General features: G+C 42.4%; 1 protein-coding gene and 1 long non-coding RNA gene across 3 annotated transcripts in view; one reads left to right on the plus strand and one right to left on the minus strand.

Moving 5' to 3' along the window:
• ANKRD12 (ankyrin repeat domain 12) overlaps window positions 1-21,013 on the plus strand; it is a 167,987-nt gene that overhangs the window by 124,355 nt on the left and 22,619 nt on the right. For both annotated transcript variants that reach the window (XM_088469689.1, XM_088469690.1), the window contains 4 exons: window positions 5,565-5,715; window positions 8,281-12,734; window positions 14,264-14,362; window positions 20,444-20,587. In XM_088469689.1, coding sequence (XP_088325815.1) covers window positions 5,565-5,715; window positions 8,281-12,734; window positions 14,264-14,362; window positions 20,444-20,587 — 4,848 coding nt within the window. The remainder of the gene's footprint in view (window positions 1-5,564; window positions 5,716-8,280; window positions 12,735-14,263; window positions 14,363-20,443; window positions 20,588-21,013) is intronic.
• The window catches only part of LOC148526954 (uncharacterized), a 227,078-nt gene that overhangs the window by 85,290 nt on the left and 120,775 nt on the right, over window positions 1-21,013 (minus strand). The gene's annotated exons all lie outside the window — the stretch shown is intronic.

Here is a 21,013-nt window from a genome sequence, read left to right on the forward strand (position 1 = left end):
GAGGACCGTCCTTCTACAGTGGATGTTTCTTCTTTGGTGAGGGCAGTTAGATCAATCCTAAATATACAGGATGATTTAATCGGATACTAGAAAGAAGGCTCCAGTGTTTAAACACCAGAAGGTGTTAAAAGCTGAGTTTCCTGAATCTGAGCAGCTCACTGAACTTATGGAACAGGCATGGAGTAACCCGAATAAACTGTTCCATGTTACGAAAAGATTAGCATCATTGTATCCTTTCCCAGCTTCTGAATGTAATAAGAGTGAAATCCCTCCTACTTTGGATGCTCATGGGACACATTTAGTCATCCTACGTTGCCTATTCCATCAGCATCTTCTCTTAAAGAACCTACAGATAAGAAAATTGAAACATGTCTTAAAGCAGTATTTTCTTCATCTAGAGCTTTTACTCGAACAGCTATGGCTGGGGCTTGGGTATCCAAGGCTGTTAAGATTGGACGGGGGCATTGGAAGATACTCTAATGCTACCAGAAGAACAGCTGACCTATATCTCCCACATATGGGAAGCGGCCTCCTATTTGGGAGAAGCTGCAATAGATGCTGGGCTTCTGGCTTCTAAGGCTTTGGTTGCTGCTCGTAGGGCCCTTTTGGTTAAGGTCCTGGTTAGCCGATACAGGGTCAAAGAAGGCTCTGGAATCCTTACCTTTCTTTTGGAATGTACTGTTTGGGAAGATGGACAAATCAGTAAAGTCATCTGCCCATAAACATTCTGGAGCTTCGAGCAGTATACAAAGCACTCATCACAACCACAAGGTCCCCAATTACGGGTCCAGGACCAGAGAACCCTCAGTCGCCTTAGTGGACGCACTGGCAGTAAGATGGATTTCAAACTGGCGTATCTCTTCCCTCCAATTTCCCTCCTCCCAAGGGTCCTCAGGAATTTCAAGCAGGAAGGCGGAACTGTAATATTAGTGGCTCCTGCTTGGCCCAGACATCATTGGTTCAACAACATACGGAATCTATCCATAGACATTCCGTTTACTCTTCCTGTATGGCCGGAACTGTTAGCGCAGGCTCCCTGCCTACATCCAAACTTACCCAGTCTGTCTTTGACTGCGTCACTCTTGAGTCTTCCGTCTTAAGAGCCAAATGTTTCTCCAGCTCTGATTCAAATGATGATTAGGGTACGAAAACCTTCATTTTCCCACATCTATTACAGACTTTGGCATCCTCTTGGTAAATGGTGTGCCCACAGAAATTATGACCCTAAGGTTTTTAGGGTTTCCTGGATACTTGCTTTTCTCCAGGCTGGGTTAGACCTTGGTCTCCACCTGGCCACCCTGAGAGTCAGTCTGGTTCCAGAGAGAGATTGCTTTTTCGCTGGATGTTAGGTTTTTTTTTTAGGTTTTTTTCAAGGGATTCTCAAGAGTTCAGCCACCCTTTTGTTCCACCAGTAGCACTGTGGAATTTGTCTTTGGTTCTCAAGGGGCTACAAACTCCTCCATTTGAACCTCTGGACTCTGTTGTTTTAAAATGGTTGACAGCGAAGACACTTTTTCTCTTCGCTATATCGTCTGCACGCAGAGTCGCTGATTTGACAGTGCTTTCTTGAAGCTTCCCATTTTTTAATCTTATACTAGAATAGAGCTGTTTTCCGTACAAGGGAGGGTTACCTTCTTAAGGTAGTGTCCCCGTTTTCATGTGATTGAAGAGATTGTGGTTCCAGCTTTTCAGCCTTCAGACCTTTCTGTAGGTGAAGCCTCCCTGGATGTGGTTTGTGCTTTCCATATATATGTGGAGCATTCAAACCATAGTTGCCGACTTTCTGGCTGCTCCTTCCGGGAGGGAGCAGCCAGATCGACAGGGCAGCGGGGGGCGTGTCTGAAAAAGGGGGCGTGTCCGGACGGGTGGCTGACTTTTGTAGGCGTCACGGGGGCGGGGTCACGCGATCGCATTATTTTGGCCCCGCACCCGCTACACAATGCAGATAATACAGGCATTGTGAGGCAGGGGGCGGGGCCAAAATGACGCGAATCGCGTCACTGGCTACCCTCGCAGCAGGGTTAGAAGTAAATTGCGGGGGATGTCGGGAGGCTTGCCTGCCTTTCCGGGGGGGGGCGGGAGCTGCACCCGATTATCGGGAGGCTCCCGACCCAAATCGGGAGGGTGGGCCTGATTCAAACACTGTTAGAAAATGAGATGCTCTTTTTGTGCTATATGGTTTTCACAAACTAGGATGGCCACCTAACAAACAGACTCTGGCTCGATGTTACATATGATTATCTCTCAGGTGTACACACAGGCTGATCTCCCTGTCCCAGACACAGCGACAGCACATTCTACCCGGTCTGTGGGGCCATCGTGGGCGGGTACTTTTGGTGCCTCTGCTGAACAATTGTGCAAGGCAGCGACGTGGTCTTTTGTCCACACTTTTTCTTAGGTTTTACGCCTTTGATACTTTTGCCTCTTAAGTAGCTTCCTTTGGGCAACGAGTTCTCCTTTCTGCTCAGGAGCGTCCCCCACCCTTAGGGGAACGTCTTTAGGACATCCCCATGGTCTCCCTGTGGATCCCTGTGGACCCTGAAGAAGAAAATAAGAGTTATGGTAGACTTACCATTGATGACTTTCTTCGTCCATAGGGTCCACAGGGCACCCTCCCTGACTCACCTGGTTTCATTGGGTAATTTTTCTTTCGGGCACGGATTCCCTCATTTTCTGAGACTATTTCTTGTGTACAATTGTTCTTCCTTCTCCTCTTTCCTTCTCCTGCAAGAGCTGAATGCCTGTGGCCAGGGGCAGGGTGTATGTGGAGGAGGACAGTGGGAGCTAAAAGCTTAACGGTTTGGTGCCTGGATCACACCAACCACATTATCCCCATGGTATCCCTATGGACTTCGAAGAAAATTAGTTCTCAATAGTAAGTCTACCACAACTTATTTTTTCTTCTTTTTCATGGATGCTAGAGGGGTTGATGGCGCGGAATAGAGCGGAGCACCGGTTGTGAGGGGGGTCATTGCGATTAACAGTTAACAGGAGCATTGTCAATGTAAAACAACAGGCAGTGAATCCTGAGGCTGCCTGTTGTTGAATGGGGCCCTACAATGCAGTGTGTTGTGGGAGATCAGTCAGGAAGTGTCTGATGTGATTTGAAGATCAAGATTGCTGCAGAACAGGGTGTCCCAAACTGAGAGAGTTTAGGAACTACTGCACTATAAGATTCAGGGTCTTCACTAAATGACACTCCATTTACCCTCAAACTTCCCATAACTGATGGAGGAACTATGGCCTCAGTGGTTCCTTTTTACCCATATCTTGGGAATGTCCCCTAGTATCCCGTTTTTGAGAACGCCATTCTGGATCTGATTCTTCGAATTACCAGCATACTGGTTTCTACAGATGGAGTTTTCCTCCTCTCCAATCAAATTAATCAAATAGTCTAATAAGCCCATCTGTCACATATGCAATGCTGTTAAACTGCAAATTACTTGCAAATGGGAGAAAAAGTGCCCAACCTTCTGTAATCGCAGTAGCTAGGTTTTGGCACACTGCCTCCATGGAATATAGAACTAGTTTATTGCACAATACAGTTGAAAAATTCCATAAGGTAAGGGTATTTTTGGTATGACACAGTGGCAGTACCTGTCTGGGATTATTGTAAATCATTTAACCTGGGATCCAACTATAACCCTAACTCGATATTGCCCTCTGGGTCGTTTGGGTAGTTTCATCAGCTGCAAGGAATCTGTTACCCTTTGCCATCCTATTCACACCTCCTCGTTGCACATACACATGCCTCATTTATTTTTACATGTCCACTCACTGTGCGATTGTTCCATTGGTGTTGTAAGGGCCATATCCCTCATAATACCCCTTTAATACCAAAACCACAGCAGATTTTTGCTCCTTTTTTCTACATTTGTCTTCATGCATTTTATAAATACAAATCTATTGTTTTTCTTGGGATGCTTTTTTACTGTAGGTGTCTGTGCTCAATTGCTTGTCTAAACTACCCTGTCCAGTGTTTGATTTGTACACACCATCTCATTTCCTATCTGTGGGCGCAATTCAATTCAGCGGGAGTTGAAGCTATTCAATTCAACACGCTATTAAGGCGACTAAATTATTTCTTCTCGCACCCTCCTGAGGTTGTGGGGAGAAATCCAACTAAAGTGCTTTCCGTGAGGCTGTTTCCGTCTTAGCGTTGCACTAACGGCATTGCGGCAGGCATTTTAGTCGGAGAATGCCGGTTCTCGCGACTAAACACCCAGGTTAAGGCGCGAGAACCGGCATACTCCAACTTAACTTGTAACAGTTGGATTAAAGAGCACGCTGAATTGAATAACTCCAGGACCAACTTTCCGGCACTATTCAACTCCCGCTGAATTGCATCATCCCCTGTGACTTGTGCCTAATTTATGAAGTTAAAAAATGAAGGTTTAAAAAAGAAAATGATGATAATTGCACAGGTATTTGTGCTCATAATGACCAATTGACAGCCAGAAATTTAATCAAAGAAAGTAAAAATGGCAGCTTCCACGCAATATATCGTAGCTTTGGCTGGTGGTGAGTTTTTGGGGCCCACATACATAATCTAACCCAGTGTTTCTCAAAGTCGGTCCTCAGGACCCCACACAGTTCACATTTTCCAGGTCACCAGCAGGTGCACAGGTGTATTCATTACTCATTGACACATTTTAAAGGTTCCACAGGTGGAGCTATATATTTCTCTTGTGATTCTGTGCGGAGACCTGGAAAACATGCACCATTTGCGGTCCTGAGGACCGAGTTTGAGAACCTGTGATCTAACCATACATAATCTTAATACTTTTGGGATTGACAGGACAACATTCGTCCGACCACTTTCAGTGCCAGTTGTTGCTTCATTAATGTCCTCAACGTGGGGGAAGATTCAATCCATTGGGTACCCTTGGTACAAGCCAAAGCGAACTTGGTTCACTCCTTCGGTATGAAAGAACAATCTTCTGATCATTCTATTGTTCCCTGGGGCCATCAGAGTGTATTTTCTATACTTTGATGTCTTTACATTATCACGTAGCAGGCAGAGCCTACCTGACTTGTGATTCTGGTAAGAATACAATCTAACATTTATTAAAGCGGAAATGAGGATCCCATTACAAGGTGAATAATAAAATAAAACAAGAAATAGTGTACAAACCCCATATATGAATTTACACAATTATTTTCTTTTAGCCCACATATGTATATAAATTTATTCATTATTTCTATAAACACACACAGTAAGAAGTAATAGAAAAATGTAGGTATAATAGGGTAACGTTTGCAGTTTGATTATAGCAAAGGATGTAGTCCTGTTATAATATCATTGTCCTATAAATTACTAGCGTACACTGACCAATGGGAATTGCAGGACTCAAATTTGAGTCTATGTAATAATTTAAAACACCTTGCAAAACATGCATACTATAAATGTGAAAGACAAATCTGTATTCATGTGAAGTTCCAGACATTTAAAAGCTCCTATTGACATTGCTTTATGATAATACTAGATGAACTAATTTTTTTTTATTTTTTTTTTCAATGAATGTTCTCTAGACACAGACCTAATCTTATCTTTTACTATACAGATTGTGAAGTTGCTACTCCGACATGGTGGCAATGCGTTCCAGGCCAACAAACACGGCACCCGTCCCATTGATATGGCAGAGACCGAGGAACTAGAGCAACTACTGAAGAGTGAAGTTCCCATTTCTGATGATGATGATGATAGTTATACAGGTATGCAGGAATTCTGTTTTACTGAAAATGTATATTTACATTCTTTTTAGTTTTCGGATAGATTGTGCCATTTGAATTTATTTTGTTATATAAGAGTATGCGAGTCCAGTGTTCTCCATAGGCTTTCTTTCTCGGGCGGTTTGACAGGCAAGAAATCCACCTGCCGTCAAGGCAACCCTCATCCGACACCCCCACCATCAATGCGCACCCTCACCAACGTGTCCTTGTTACCGGCAGACACTGTACGGATGCCGAACGGAGCCCCCGATGGGAAGACCATGTGACTTCAGCACAGCTCGCCTATGTCAGTGTAGGTCGGCATCAGGCTGGAGGGCAGAGATCCCTCCCCCAGAATAAAAGCAAGGGCACACTGTCAGAGCGGGAACAGTCATCTGAGCACATTGAAAAGTGGTCCTTCTGCATCCACTCTCTGTTCTGTGTACCTTCTGGGAGCTGTAAAAAAAAAAAATCTGTAGAGCCAGCAATTTGGGACAGTATCTGGAAGCTGTTAAGTATATAAGTATCCACAAAGCAATTGGACAGTATCTGGGCACTGAAAACATATTTATGTCCTTGATTGGGTAGCAATTGGGTAGTATCTAGACACTTAAAATGAAAGAGAAGAAACTGGGATAAGAGAAATTGAACGATCAATTTCAGTTTTGATTAAGTTGCAGAGAGATGATTTTGTAGGAGCTTTAAGAACTACCACATACTACATTGTAAGTAAATTTGTATGAGCACTGCAAGGCTATGGGCACTTAAATCATTTTGATATTGGAAAGAATGCAGATTACACTTCAGAAAGAATAATGCAAGAAGTGCCTGAAATCTTAGCTTCACAAATAAGATCTATAAGAAATACTTAAACATTTGCATTCAGCAAATTGTTTCAGTGTTCTGTGTGATGAAACGATAGACTTCTCTGTTTTGAAGCAGCTTATTATACCCATTAAATGTTTGCCAAGTAAAAAAAAAGATTACTGTTTATATCAACATGTAGGATCACTGATGGCAAAGCTGAACTATAACAAAATTATTGAGCAAATTGACAATATAGGGTTGAAAAAAATCTAACTTGGTGGGCCTAGGCTCTAATGGAGCAGCTGTCATGGTTGTGAAGCACAAAGAGGTAGCAAAACTATTTAAATATGAAACGGGCAGAGTCATGATCTTTTACATTGTATAAATAGTCTGGTTCTTGCTAGTGCCCAAGCAGCTGCTGAGGTGCCTTATTTAGTAAAAATTGAGCGACCTCTTAAGACAACTGTTCTTACTTCTTCAACATTCCCCAGAATGGCTGGTTTAACTGATATCCAAAATATTCTGGACAGTTCTCAGCTTAAACTTGATATGGCTGGTGACACTAGGTGGCTGTCTGTTGATTTTGCTGTACAGTCTTGGGGAGTGTCATTGCTGCACTGGAAAGAGAGATCACTGCTGAAAGTTTAAGCAAATATATGAGAAAATACAATTACCTGGATTTACTTATAATGCTTTCGGATGTGCTGCCTCATTTGTCTTAAGTTGTCCAGAGTTTGGCAAAGGCAAGAAACTGAAATAGACCGTATCTTAAAAGCTACAATACTATGCATTATGGAATTGAAAGACACCGGCTTAAATTCTCCATCTACATCTTGCTGGTGAAATTAAATTGTTCTGATGCTAATGCTATTGCTTTTAAGACATATATCTATGGTAAATACATAGACAGTTATTAGCCACCTAGAAGCAAAATTTCCAGATATGCCAATACATATCCTGTTTATTCAAGAGTTTTCAATAGAGAGCCATGATAAAAGTTAGGGTTGTAAGATTATTTTTGAGCATTATTCTAAAAATGGAAGTCCTGCGATCTTAAACTATGAAAATAGTAAATTAGAATGGGCAGTTGCACCAAAATTGTTTGAAGTAGAGCCCTACAAAAATCTAGATTTAAAACAAATAATGCATACATTTTCAACGACAACTGGGCTCAAAGAATCTTTTCCCAAATTAAGCAAAACTGGCTGTTATTGGACTAACCATACCTGTAAGCACAGCTGAATGTGAAAGAGGATTTATTACTCCTCTTAAGAGCACACTAAATAACCTGATTTTCATTAGAGGGACCAGATCCTACAAACTTCGATTATGAAAAAGCTGCAGACAATAGGGTCTCTAAGAAAATGAGGAGAATTAATATATAAATGTTCATCTCAAGTTTAAATCAATATATGGTCAGGATTTCAACATTTCCAAATTGTGAAGGCCTACTCCCGACTACTTCTTGATGCCACCCGGCTGGAAAAATTTTCTGGAAAGAACACTGGAAGAGTCTTAAGAATTAGTATGCAGTTACATAGGTATATTTGTTTTGAATTATTTCAGGTTTCAGTATAAAAGATTTAAATTTTGTCACGTTGTTTTGGATATTTTATTTCTATCGATGATGCTCAATTGTAACCTTTTAAATATTGTATTGACCTGTTTTACTACCCCTATATACACATAGGCATTTTAGATTGTGGTAGTCATTTATTTTCCTTACTAAGGTCCTGATGTTTTTGTGGTGATTTTTTGCAGACTCTGAAGAGCCACAGTTCACCAACATGTCCAGTGTGGATGAAAACTTAGATTCAGAGGGCGACAAAGAGTCTCTCATCAGTGAAAGTAAACATGTTACTATCAAAGGGACTCCTTGCACTTCAGGGCTTGATGAATATGAATTTAAAGATGAAGAGGAGGAAGATGATGATGATGATACGGAAATCAGCAAAATGCTGAAAGACAAGCATATGCTCAGGAATGACTTTAAAAAAGAGAACGCTGAAGGGAACGATAACTTCTTTGTTAAGAAAGAAAAGATAGATTTTCCAAAATTGTACAAAAACAGGAAATCAAAACCATCCCGTCTGTTATTTACAAGCTCTGATAGTTCAGATGACGATTTGCCTTCTGAGAAAGTGGGGCTGATATCAGAAAGCCTAAATACGGATATCCGACTTAAAAAAGACTACAATGTTTTACATGAACAAAAGGAGAAGGGTAAAGTTAAAAGGAAGCTGAAGAACCAGAGCAAAAACAAGGAGAACAAGGAATTAAAGCCAGAAAAAGAGAAAAAGGAAAACGTGAAAGTGGTAAACATAACAAGCTCTGCTTTAGATTCATTCGAAAAAACCAGAGATGAGGACACTTTTAGGAAATCTTTGTGCACTAAGGAGGAAGGGTCATTACATTTATTTCAGATCACTCCTGGAAAATCTCCCAAACACAGTTATTCTTCTGTTGATAAGCAATCAACACCTCTGAAACAAGAAAACACTAAAATGTGTGTTTCGCCACCTGGAGGATCAGAGTCCTCATTACAAGCGGAGCTATTTCGTTTTGATCAGAGCCTTGATTCAGAGTATGCACTGGAAAGTTCTAGCTCCACATTTTCCAAATACAAAGAAAAAAGTAAGCATCTGAAGGACTTTTTTATTGAGCATAGTGAGAGGGTTGTCTCAAAGTGTAAAGAGGACTGCAAGAGCCCATCGTTTGAGATATCTGAATGTACTGCAAAAAAATCAGACAGGGAAGGGAAAGTAGTCAAAAAGCACAAAGTTAAGCATAAAGAGAGGGAAAAAGAAAAGCTTAAAAAAGATCCAGATGTGGAGAAAGATAAAACTAAACATAAAGACAGTAGCAAAAATACACAAATAAATATTGAGTTTGACAGAGAATTCTGGAAAGAAAACTTTTTTAAAAGTGATGAAAATGATGAAGAATTTTTGAGCATGGAGTCAAAAAACACATCAGTAGAGAAAAAAGGCAAGGTGGATAAAATGCCAACAAAAGAAGACAAATCAAGAGAATATAATGACCTCAAAGAAAGTTCTAAAAATGAGCATGAGGAGAGTATGAAAAAAGAGCGAGACTGTAATATTTTTTTTCCAGAGAAAGAAGTTTTCTCGTCTAATGCTCTTATTAAAGATGACTCTTCCCGTTTGGAAAGAGATGAAGACCTAGAAAAACTTGTTAAAGATGTCCGGGAAAAGACTGACAAAAGATTGGCATTGAAAGAAAAGGACATAGAAAAACTGGATAAAAAAAGTATAGACAAAGATAAAAAAACAAAACCAGATCATAAATCGGAAAGAGAAAAAAATGATATACACGAGATAACAGAAAAATGCAAAATACATTTACAACCTGTACAAAAAGAAAATGACAAAATCAGGAATGCATCAGTCATCAAAGAAAAGTCCAAAGATAAGCTTGAGAAAAAGGTTGATAGAAATGAAAAAGATAAACATCTCAGTGAGCAGAAAGTATGTTCAGATAAAAAAGTCAAAATAATTGATAAGGATTTGGAAACAAGCAAAGTAGACAAGTCAAAACGCAGGGAACGTGAATACCGAAAGAAGGAAAAACCTAAGGAAGGAGACTATATTGCTGGAACGAGTCTGAAGCACAGTCAGGAGGATCGAAAACCGAGTAACACAGAAAATAGCAAAATACTGCATGAAAGACTGTCAATAGTAAAGGAAAAAACAAAAGAAGAACAACAGAAAATTATGGAATACAAAGAAAAAGATCGGAAAGAAAAAGAAAAGGACATTGATCGATACAAAGAGCGTGACAAACATAAAGACAAAACACAAACAAATATATTGAAGGTAAAACCAAAAGAGACTGAAACAGAAAAATGTAAACCTAAGTTACAGTTACTAAAAGATGCTCGGCCGAAAGAAAAAAGGTTGGTTAATGATGACCTTATGCAGACCAGTTTTGAACGAATGTTAAGTCTCAAAGATCTAGAAATAGAACAGTGGCATAAAAAGCATAAAGAAAAAATAAAACAAAAGGAAAAGGAGAGGCTAAAACATCGGAACAGTGCAGAACTAAGTAAAATAAAGGAAAAAGATAAACTTAGAAATTCACTCACACCATCTAAAAACAAAGAGTTGATGAGATCCAAAAGTTCTGAGTTGTCAGATGTCTATACAAAAGAAAAATTATTAAAGGATGCCACAAGCTGCAGATCACAATCAGTTGATGGAAAAAATTTGGCACAAGCTGGAAAGACACTTTTAATTTTAGAGAATAATAGCATAGCAAGGTCTCCGCGGTCAGAGAGTGAAAAAACTGGTCTAAGTTCCCGATCAATATCAATGATTTCAGTGGCCAGTTCTGAGGATTCTTGCCATGCTACTGTGACCACACCAAGGCCTACAACTGAATATGATTCAGACTTTGCTCCTGAAGGTTCAGACTCTCAAATGTCTTTTTCCCAGTCCCCATTTTTACCGAGTGCTAAGTCACCGGCAATTCATGACCGAGAGTTGGACGGTCTCGCTGATCAACCTGATCGTGTTAAACCTCCTCTGACAAATAGACTTATCCCAAATTATCACAGGTCAGTCTCCGTGGAAGATGGTGAATGCAGACTATCTGTAGAATCAAGAATAAAATCCTCCTCAGGATCTGAAAGCACTTTACAGGAATTGTCATCAGCTGTCCCACCAATGCCAAACCGTTGTATGTCTCCGAAACCAGAAGTATTGTCCACTATAGAAAGAGATTCTTACAGTACTGTTTCAAATTGTCAATTGACCAGCAAAAAATCTTTATCTTTTAGTAAGCATACTATAGATTCAAATGTATTAAACCAAGAAAAACAATCTGCTTCTGAAATAACCCCTCTTCAAAGTGGCGCAGAGCATTCGGTCTGTCAAATAGAAATGTCTTCAACTTTGGAATCAGGGCCTGCTAAGGTAGTTTGTTCTGAACAGGAGACTGCCGTCTTCATTGATGCGGATAACGAAGTATCTCAGGATCTGCTCTCTTCTAGGCAGGAAAACCTAAAAACAGGCTCACATGATATCTGTATTTTGCCTTCTCCCACATCATGTAACACTGCTATAAATAATGTGGCTACAGATGCACCGTGTTCTCCAAAATGTTCTCTGCTCAGCAACTTTAAAGAAATGCACAGCAACGTAAGGGAAGACCAGAATTTCACGAGTGCCAACTCAAATAGTGTCAAAATAAATGATGTGAAAGAAACTGATCCCAAACTTTCTCAAGCAGAAACGACCTTGGTGACTTCTGCGCCACCTTCAGAAGATCCTCATCCTGTTGAAAAGATTACATTTGTACTTTCAGACTGTGCTATGGAAAGAGTTCAGAACACAGATGACGTGCAGAGTAGCAATGACCTCTTGAAGGAGTGCTCACAAAGTATTACCTGGACAAAAGAGAGTATTCTAACTGATCAAAGCAATGATGCCCAATCTATACCTGAAGAGGGCAAAACCCTTCCAGAAAGTCTGGCGCCTACATTAGGGAACAGCAAGAGTGACTTTGATTTAGAAAAAGCTTATCAAGCAGCAGAAATCCATAATGATATTTCACATCTTGCAATCAGTAGAAACACTTTGTTGCATAAACCTGAGGAGGTACACTTTGCATCAGAGAATCATGCCCCCTCAGTTCAAGAAGAGATACGGAAATTTAGTCAGTCCATTAAGATGGAATTAGAGGAAAATGCAGAGGAGAAAACAGAGCCTCAAGAAATTCCACAAAGAATTACTAGAAACCGGGCTAACTTGTTAGCCAATCAAAATAAACAGATACAGGCAACTTATTCACACACTTCAGAAAAGGACACCGTTGAATCTTCTATATCACTAAGAGGGAGGATACGACTAACTGAAGAGGATGATGTACAAGTTCATCATCCTCGGAAAAGGAAATTGCCTCGTGTGCCTCAACCAGGTCTTGCCAATCCCTCAATACAGCAAGCAAAAGAGAAAACTCAGCAGTCACTAGCAGCGGTTGTAGATTCCTTGAAATTGGATGATATTCAGCCATATCAGTCCGAGAGAGCAAATCCTTACTTTGAGTATCTCCACATAAGAAGGAAGGTAGAGGAGAGGCGCAAGATGCTGTGTAGTGTCATCCCACAGGCACCACAGTACTATGATGAGTATGTGACCTTCAATGGCTCATATCTACTAGATGGGAACCCCTTCAGCAAGCTCTGCATACCAACAGTAAGTTTGCTATTAGATCACCAATGAATCTTGAATTTGCTTATTAGTGTTTTGGTTTCATCATGGACCAAATGCTTTATGGCACTTTGTACTACACTTGATTGCTGGATAGGATTTGTTCTTTCAGGAAATGGGACACCCCTGAAATTAAATTTAAAGCTGAAATCTTTTAGTTCCTTATGTACTTAACCCTCCTCCAGCAAACAACATAGGATTTATGTCAGAGCCTTCCACACTCTTAAAATACCATCTACATAAATCCTATGTTGCATAGCATTTCCTCCTAACCTGTCTAACCCGTGAATATTGGCTGAAGCTTAATACTTTAGTAACCTCTGTCTCATAGATGTCGCTATCCCAGTGCAACTAAATATGCTCCCATTGTGCAGAAGGTCTATTGCTACTATTGACTTGTGTCCATGTAACATCCCTGTATGTGGTATTGCATGTTAACAAATGGCTTACCACTTAAACGTTAATATAAAAAGTGCCAATAATAATAATGAAAATCTTAATGTAAGTGTAGAAAACAAAACAAGTTTTGGGTCTCAAGTTTTTATTTTGGTCCAAAATATCCACCAAACCTTCCAGTATTCTGCACTTTTGTTATCCCTGTAAATGATAGAAGTTATAGTGTCTATTTAAAGCTGGGTGTACACTAAACGATATTTTGAACGATTTGGCCGATTCAGATGCATCGGAACGCCAAATCGTCCAGTGTGTACGCACTATCATGATGCCGATGCGAGCTCCCGCGGGTCGTCTGTCGCATCCTCAGATCTTTTGTACATGCTAAAAGAACTAAGGATGTCACTAGCGACGCATGGCCCTCGCTAAAACCCCTCCCTCGGCCATCGCTGCCAGCATCGGCAAGAAATAATAATAATAATGAAATGTGTACCCAGCTTAAGGGGCATTTTGTGAAAGTAACAAAGTAAAGATTCTGAAACAGATATCATGCATAATGCCAATAAATGACAGATTTGACTAATTTTACTAAAAGAGAGCACAAACCGTTTTTAAAATTGGAGTGATCACTGTAAAGCATAGAGAGACCAAAATGGTGGCGCCCTTGAGTTATAATTTTGACACTAACCCCTGGCATATATAAAAAGTATGTTTTAACCGCTGATTCTTTACAAATTGTTTGGTGGTAGAGTACTAGAACATATTTGTGCATTTTCACCATGGTATTGAATAAGCTTCCATACCCTGGATTAGCATTACGGGGAAGCCTGCTTTAAATGATAGTTATTACCAGTTATTTTTAGAGCGCATTCGCATGTTCCGCAGCACTTTATAAAGAATATTTGTCCATTCACACCACTCCCTGCCCAGTGGAAATTATAATCTATATACCCTACCACATATACACACACACGCATATATTCGGGTTCTTTTTGTCCTAATCAAATTAACCTATCACTATGTTTTTGTATTCGTTACTTATATATTACATGCTTTGCTCCTTATTAAATGCTACAATTTTGTATTGAAAAAGTTTAAAAAGGTCTATCATTATTTTCCAGATTACACCACCTCCATCCCTCTCAGAACCACTCAAAGAGCTTTTTCGACAGCAGGAGGTTGTACGGATGAAACTCCGTTTGCAACACAGCATTGAGAGGGTGAGTTCTCATTTCAGTCTTGATGGGAGTTTTTACAACATGGCAACACTTGAACATATGTAAAGGGCGTTTATGGTGTTTTGTAAATTCTGTCTTTGATTACCTTTGAGGTTAGACTAGAATTATTTTATTTATAAAGTATTTTTATTGTGCAGCAACAATTCAAAAGAGTATACATAATAAAACAAACAATGTGATGTACATGGGCGTACCTACCATAGGTGCAAGGGGTACAGCTGCTATGGGGCACAGAGCTGAGGGGGAAGGGAGGGGGGGGCATCTTCACTGTCAGTTACAAGTGTTATACGGAATTGGTATAGGATGCCGGTGGTCAGAATCCCAACAGGGTTAGAATACCAACACTTGTCAGTTAGTATTATAACCCCCCCTCCCCCCCTCTAATGCCTAAACCTATCCTCCCCGCACCCTAAACCTAACCCTCCCCCCAAGCCCGCTACTTGCCTTAGGAATTCCAGCGGTCGGTATGCAAGCGTCTGCATACGGAGCGCCAGAATCCACACTGTCGGGATATTGACCGCATCCCGTGTTATATACATTTTCTTCTTCAGGGTCCATAGAGTGTCCCAAGGGATCACCATGGGGAAATGTGGTTGGATTAATGCAGGCACCAAACAGTTAAGGTTTTAGCTCCCAGAATGCCTTGGGTCCTCCACCACATATAGCCCGGACACAGGCATTCAGTTTGTTTGGTGCGGCAGGATCAGTTGCACCTTCTACACAGTGGGACTGCTTAGCAGTCCCAAGATATGTATAGATTTTTTTTTTTTCCTTCAGAGCAAGCAGCTCTAGGCGTCCTAATGGACTCCGATGATACTGCTCCATCTACCTCTGCTGGCACCACAACACCAGTAACCGTACTGGTCATTTCGGCGGGCACCAGCAGAGCTTAGCTAATAGGAGTATTGCTGGGACCCAGGACTGTGGCTGGGAACACGGAGATGCAGGTAAGACACTCACAGGAAACCGCGTGTGGTAGTCCGTACCTCCGGCGGTGGAGACCCGCCGGAGGTCGCTTGTAGTGGGGCGACCGGTGTGTCCGCTCCCCCACTAAGACCATCGGGGCATATGTCTGGAGCCGGGGGAAGGTAGTAGCGGTTGCTATGGGTTAAAAAATGCACCCGGAGGTTAATGCAGCATAGGGGAGGTAGGCTCTCCCCGGCAGCCCAGACTGCAATCCATCCAAGGTTATCCCGCATCTGGGTTGCTCCACCTCCCCTTCAATGCTGAAGCTGCTGATCTCAGGAGGTTTTTGGTGTAGTCTCCCTGTATACCTCTCCCCAAAGGCCAGGTTATACAGTGCTCAAATCCTACCAAACATTGGGCCTGATTCAGAGTTGGGAATAGAGAGAGAGATGGCACTTAACTGTGTACCTGGGCAAACCATGTTGCAATCCAAGGGGTGTAAATACATACATTTTTTTGCATGTAGTGTAAATACTGGCTGCTTTTGCATGTAGCTCACAAATACTGCACAGCTTTATTATTACACTGCACTTTAGATGTCAGTTTGGACACGTCCCTCCCAAATCTAAATCTCTGCACATTTTAAATCTGTCCCACATGCAGTGCAGCATGGTTTCACCAAGATGATCAGTTGAGAGAGAGATCTCTCTCTATTCCCAACTCTGAATCAGGCCCATTGTGTTTTAAGTAGTTGATTCAGAGCTCATTGCAAGTATATTGTATGCATTGTATGTGACTTTTGCTAGCTCTGCTGTGTTGATACTGCCTGTATTTTCTATACTGTCATAACTATCACTGCTATTTCTCCTCAACCCTTTGCTAAGGGTGAACGGGAGGCTGAGGCCCCCGGTGCTGGTTTCATGTAAAAGCTGTTTGGCGGCTTGTCCCCTCAGGATTTTATACAGTATAGTTTTGGTTTGTGTGCTATTTGTTATAAAGGTTCATCTCACCAGTCCAGTCTACCGGCACCTGTACAGGAGCCACCCTGGGTGTCCTCCTTCTCTCAGGTTATGAAGCAGCTAGTTGACCGTTTGGCTGCCTCCCATAATGGGGTACCCACAGCAGTTTCAGCCTGCTATGTTTGCCCCCTCTTTGCATCCTTCCTGGATGGATGTTTATGCCCACTCAAGTCAGAGTACGGCTCAGTCAGCTGCTAAGTTTCAGCAAATGTTGCAGGCAAACAGACCTTTAGCAATTAAAGCGCCTAAGCGGACAGTATCATCTTGTCAGTCCACCCAGCTTGGAGATTCTGGTACATCATCGGAGGAGTCAGATGATGCGCTGGGTTCTTCTCCAGGATGTATTTAAGGAGAGGAGGAACATCCTTCTACAGTGGATGTCTCTTCCTTGGTGAGGGCAGTCAAATCAATCCTAAATATAGAGGATGACGAGCCAGCTCCTAGACCTAAAGCTTCATTGTTTAAACACCAGAAGGTGGTTAAAGCTGAGTTTCCGAAGTCTGAGCAGCTCACTGAACTCCATGGGGGAAGTATGGAGTACTCCTGATAAACTGTTCCATGTTACAAAAAGATTAGCATCTTTGTATCCTCTCCCACTTACCGAATGTACTAAGTGGGAAGTCCCTCCTACTGTGGATGCTCATGTGACACATTTAGTCAGGAGCGCTACGTTGCCTATACCGTCCGCATCTTCCCTTAAGGATCCCACAGATAGAAGACTGGAATCCTGTCTTAAATCTGTTTTTTCATTGTCAGGAGCGGTTACCCGGCCGGCTATGGCTGCGGCCTTAGTGTCCAAGGCCGTTGAAGAATGGACGGGGGCGTTATAATACACTCCACAAGATGCTACCAGAGAACAGCTGACATATATCTCCCATATTCGAGAAGCGGCCTCTTATTTGGGAGAAGCTGCATTAGATGCTGGATTCCTGGCTTCTAAAGCATCTGCAGCTTCGGTTGTTGCTCGTAGAGCCCTTTGGTTAAGGTCCTGGAAAGCGGATGCGGGATCCATAAAGGCTCTGTAATCCCTGCCTTTTTATGGAAACATACTATTTGGAGCAGAATTGGATAAAATAGTGGCTACTCTGGTGGCCTCAAAGTCTGCCATCAATAGCTACATCTAAGAATAGGCAGTCCTCTTTTAGTTTTTTTTCACCCTCAGGGAAGAGCAAAAGGACAGCCTTTCTCCAGACAGTCTAATTCTCGCAGGACCACCATGCCGCAAACGAAGAGGTCTTGGGCGGTCAGACGGGTGGGCCTCAGGGAGCAAGAATTCTGCCATACTTGGACCGCCTCCTGATATTAATACAGTCTCCAGCTGCTTTACAACACCATCTCCAGCCGACCATTGCCTGCCTAAAGACGCACGGCTGGATCATCAATTGGAAGAAGGGCACAAAGGGTGTTTCTGCCAGGGAACAAGATTTCAGCCCTATTATTGCGAGTGCACAAAATGCTGTACAAGCGAAGGATATCCATTCTCTCAGCGATGCAGGTCCTAGGGTCAATGGTATCCACCTTCGACATGGTGGAATATGCTCAGTTCCACTCCAGGCCTCTGCAACAATTGATTCTCTCCCGGTGGAATGGGCAGTATCATCTAATACGGTCCCAGAGGATCCTTCTCACTCCAAAGGTTCAACTTTCTCTCTCATGGTGGCTACAAAAGTCTCATCTGGACAAGGGTTGCCCATTCTGGATTCCAAATTGGGTGCTCCTCACAATGGATAACCAGTCTTTGCGGATGGGGCGCAGTAACAGGTCATCATACCTTTCAGGGAAGCTGAAAACTCAGGAAAGTCACCTGCTCATAAACATCTTGGAGCTTCGTGCACTATACAAATCGCTCATCCTGGAACAGGACCTCCTCCAAGGCAGGCTGGTCCAGATCCAGTCCGACAACGTGACCACAGTAGCCGATCTCGATCATCAGGGAGGTACGCGAAGTCAGGCAGCCATGAGGGAAGTGGCAAACATTCTAATCTGGGCAGAATGTCCTCTTCCAGTTAAATCTGCAATATTCATCCCGGGAGTCCTCAACTGGGAAGCGGACTTACTAAGTCGTCAGGATATGCACGCCGGAGAGTGGGCACTCCACCTGGAAGTCTTTCAACTCCTGGTGAACAAATGGGGCCTACCAGACGTAGACGTAGCCCTCATGGCCTCACTTCACAACTACAAGATCCCCAGGTACGTGTCCAGGACCAGAGACCCCTCAGTCGCCTTCGTGGACGCACTAGCAATGAGGTGGGACTTCAAACTGGCGTACCTCCTTCTGATTTCCCTCCTCCCAAGGGTCCTCAGGAAATTCAAGCAGGAAGGCAACACAGTAATACTGGTAGCTCCTGCTTGGCCCAGCCGCCATTGGTTGACTGACCTACGGAGTCTATCCATAGATGCTCCGTTTCCTCTATGGCCGGATCTGTTAGCGCAGGGTCCATGCTTGCATCCGAACCTACCTCGTCTCTTTGACGGCATGGCTTTTAAGCCTTTCATCTTAAGAGCCAAAGGCTTTACCAGCTCTGTGATTCATACGATGCTTAGTGCACGAAAGTTTTACTCTGCCCGCATCTATTACAGAGTTTGGCACTCCTTTGGTCAATGGTGTTCCCACAGAGAGTATGACCTTAAGGTTTTTAGGGTGTCCCGAGTACTTGCTTTTCTCAAGGCTGGGTTAGACCTCTGTCTCTGCCTTGCCACCCTGAGAGTACAGGTTTCTGCACTGTCAGTTTGTTTCCCGCGAAGGATCATTTCTCTACTGGATTTTTTTAGGATGTTCTCAGCCACCTTTTTGTCCTTCTGGTGGCAACGTGGGATTTATCTTTGGTTCTCAAGGCTTTACAGGCTTCCCCATTTGAACCTCTGGATTCAGTAGACTTTATGTGGTTGACAGCAAAGATACTGTTTCCCTTTACTATCTCCTTTGCCCGCAGAGACTCTGATTTTGCAGCACTCTCTTGTCTCTCCCCAGAATAGAGCTGTCCTCCATACACAGGCAGATTATCTTCCGAAGGAAGTACCCGTTTTCATGTGAATGAAGAGATTGTGGTTCCAGCCTTCCAGTCTTCAGACCTTTCTGCAGGTGAAGCCTCTCTAGATGTGGTTCGTGCTCTCTGTATCTATGTGGATCGTACAAACTCCCTTAGAAAATCAGACACTCTTTTTGTGTTGTATGGTTTTCACAAACTAGGCTGGCCAGTTAACAAACAGACTCTGGCTCGTGGCTGCGCATGACTATCTCTCAGGCTTACACACAGGCTGATCTCCCTGTTCCAAACATGGTGACAGCACATTCTACTCGGACTGTGGGACCATCGTGGGCGTTTCGACTTGGTGCCTCTGCTAAACAATTGTGCAAGGCGGCCACGTGGACTTCTGTCCACACCTTTCACAGGTTCTATGCCTTTGACACCTTTGCCTCTCAGGATGCTTCCTTTGGGCGGCAGATTCTTCTTTCTGCTCAGAGTGTCCCCACCCTTAAGGGAACTGCTTTAGGACATCCCCATGGTGATCCCTGTGGAACCCCTATGGACCCTGAAGAAGAAATTAAGAGTTATGGTAGACTTACCTTTTTGTTAACTTTTTTTATTCGATGTCCATAGTGTCCACAGGGCACCCACCCTGATGCACCTGGCTTCATTGGGTAATTTTTCTCTCTGTCACGGATTCCCTCAGCTTCTGTGAGTGTTTCTGGTGTACATTGTCCTTTCTTCTCCTCTTTCCTTCTCCTGCCTTGGGCTTGTTTCCAAAAACTGAATGCCTGTGGGCAGGGTATATGTGGAGGAGGACCCAAGGCATCCTGGGAGCTAAAAGTTTAACTGTTTGGTGCATGGATCAAACCACATTTCCCCATGGTGATTCCTATGGACCTCGAAGAAAAAGAGTTAACAAAGGTAAGTCTACCATAACTCTTTCACAATTGGATGGTACATAAGGGCCTTTACAAACTTTTGCTTTGGGGCCTTAAAATACCTAATTACGCCCATGGTGATGTATCTCCATTCAATCCTTTGTGCACACAATCCAATAGTATCACAAAGCATTGGAAGGTTAATTCTGTTTGGACCCAGAGGTGTTTTGGAAAATACCCAAATTGCCACTAAACCTTTAATTTGTGGTTATTTTATATTTATTTTAGGAGAAGCTAATTGTTTCTAATGAACAAGAGGTTTTGCGTGTGCACTATCGAGCAGCAAGGACGTTGGCCAATCAGTCACTGCCGTTCAGTGCCTGCACAGTATTGCTGGATGCTGAGGTGTATAATGTTCCACAGGAGTCACAGGTAAAAGAGAAATGGGCATGTTTTCTAGTCTTATACAGTACATACATTACACAGCCCATGAGTTGGCTGCTTCCGTTTAGAAGATCTATTCAAAATTGGCAAACCTTTGTGTTAATGCATGCCACTTGATGATTGTAATCATTGTTTGATTGCATGAAATTTAAACGTATGACTTCTGTATTTGGCTATGGTGGTCCAGCATTATTCAAATCGCCAGTCCAACAACGCATTTCAACAGTGCTTAAGAAAATCACTTCAAGGATATTGTGCTTACTGGCCTGAAATTCCAGACCGACAATACTTGTGTGTAATACATAAAAATAGACTGTAAATATAGGTGTGTTTGTGTCTCTATATACTTAGGCAGGGTTATTTTTCTGGAAAAACAAGTTCAGGAACTGTGGGTGGAGCTATAGAAAAAATTAT

Source organism: Taudactylus pleione, unplaced genomic scaffold, assembly GCF_031769625.1.
Source record: "Taudactylus pleione unplaced genomic scaffold, aTauple2 ptg000093l, whole genome shotgun sequence".
Classification (NCBI taxonomy): Eukaryota; Metazoa; Chordata; class Amphibia; order Anura; family Myobatrachidae; genus Taudactylus; species Taudactylus pleione.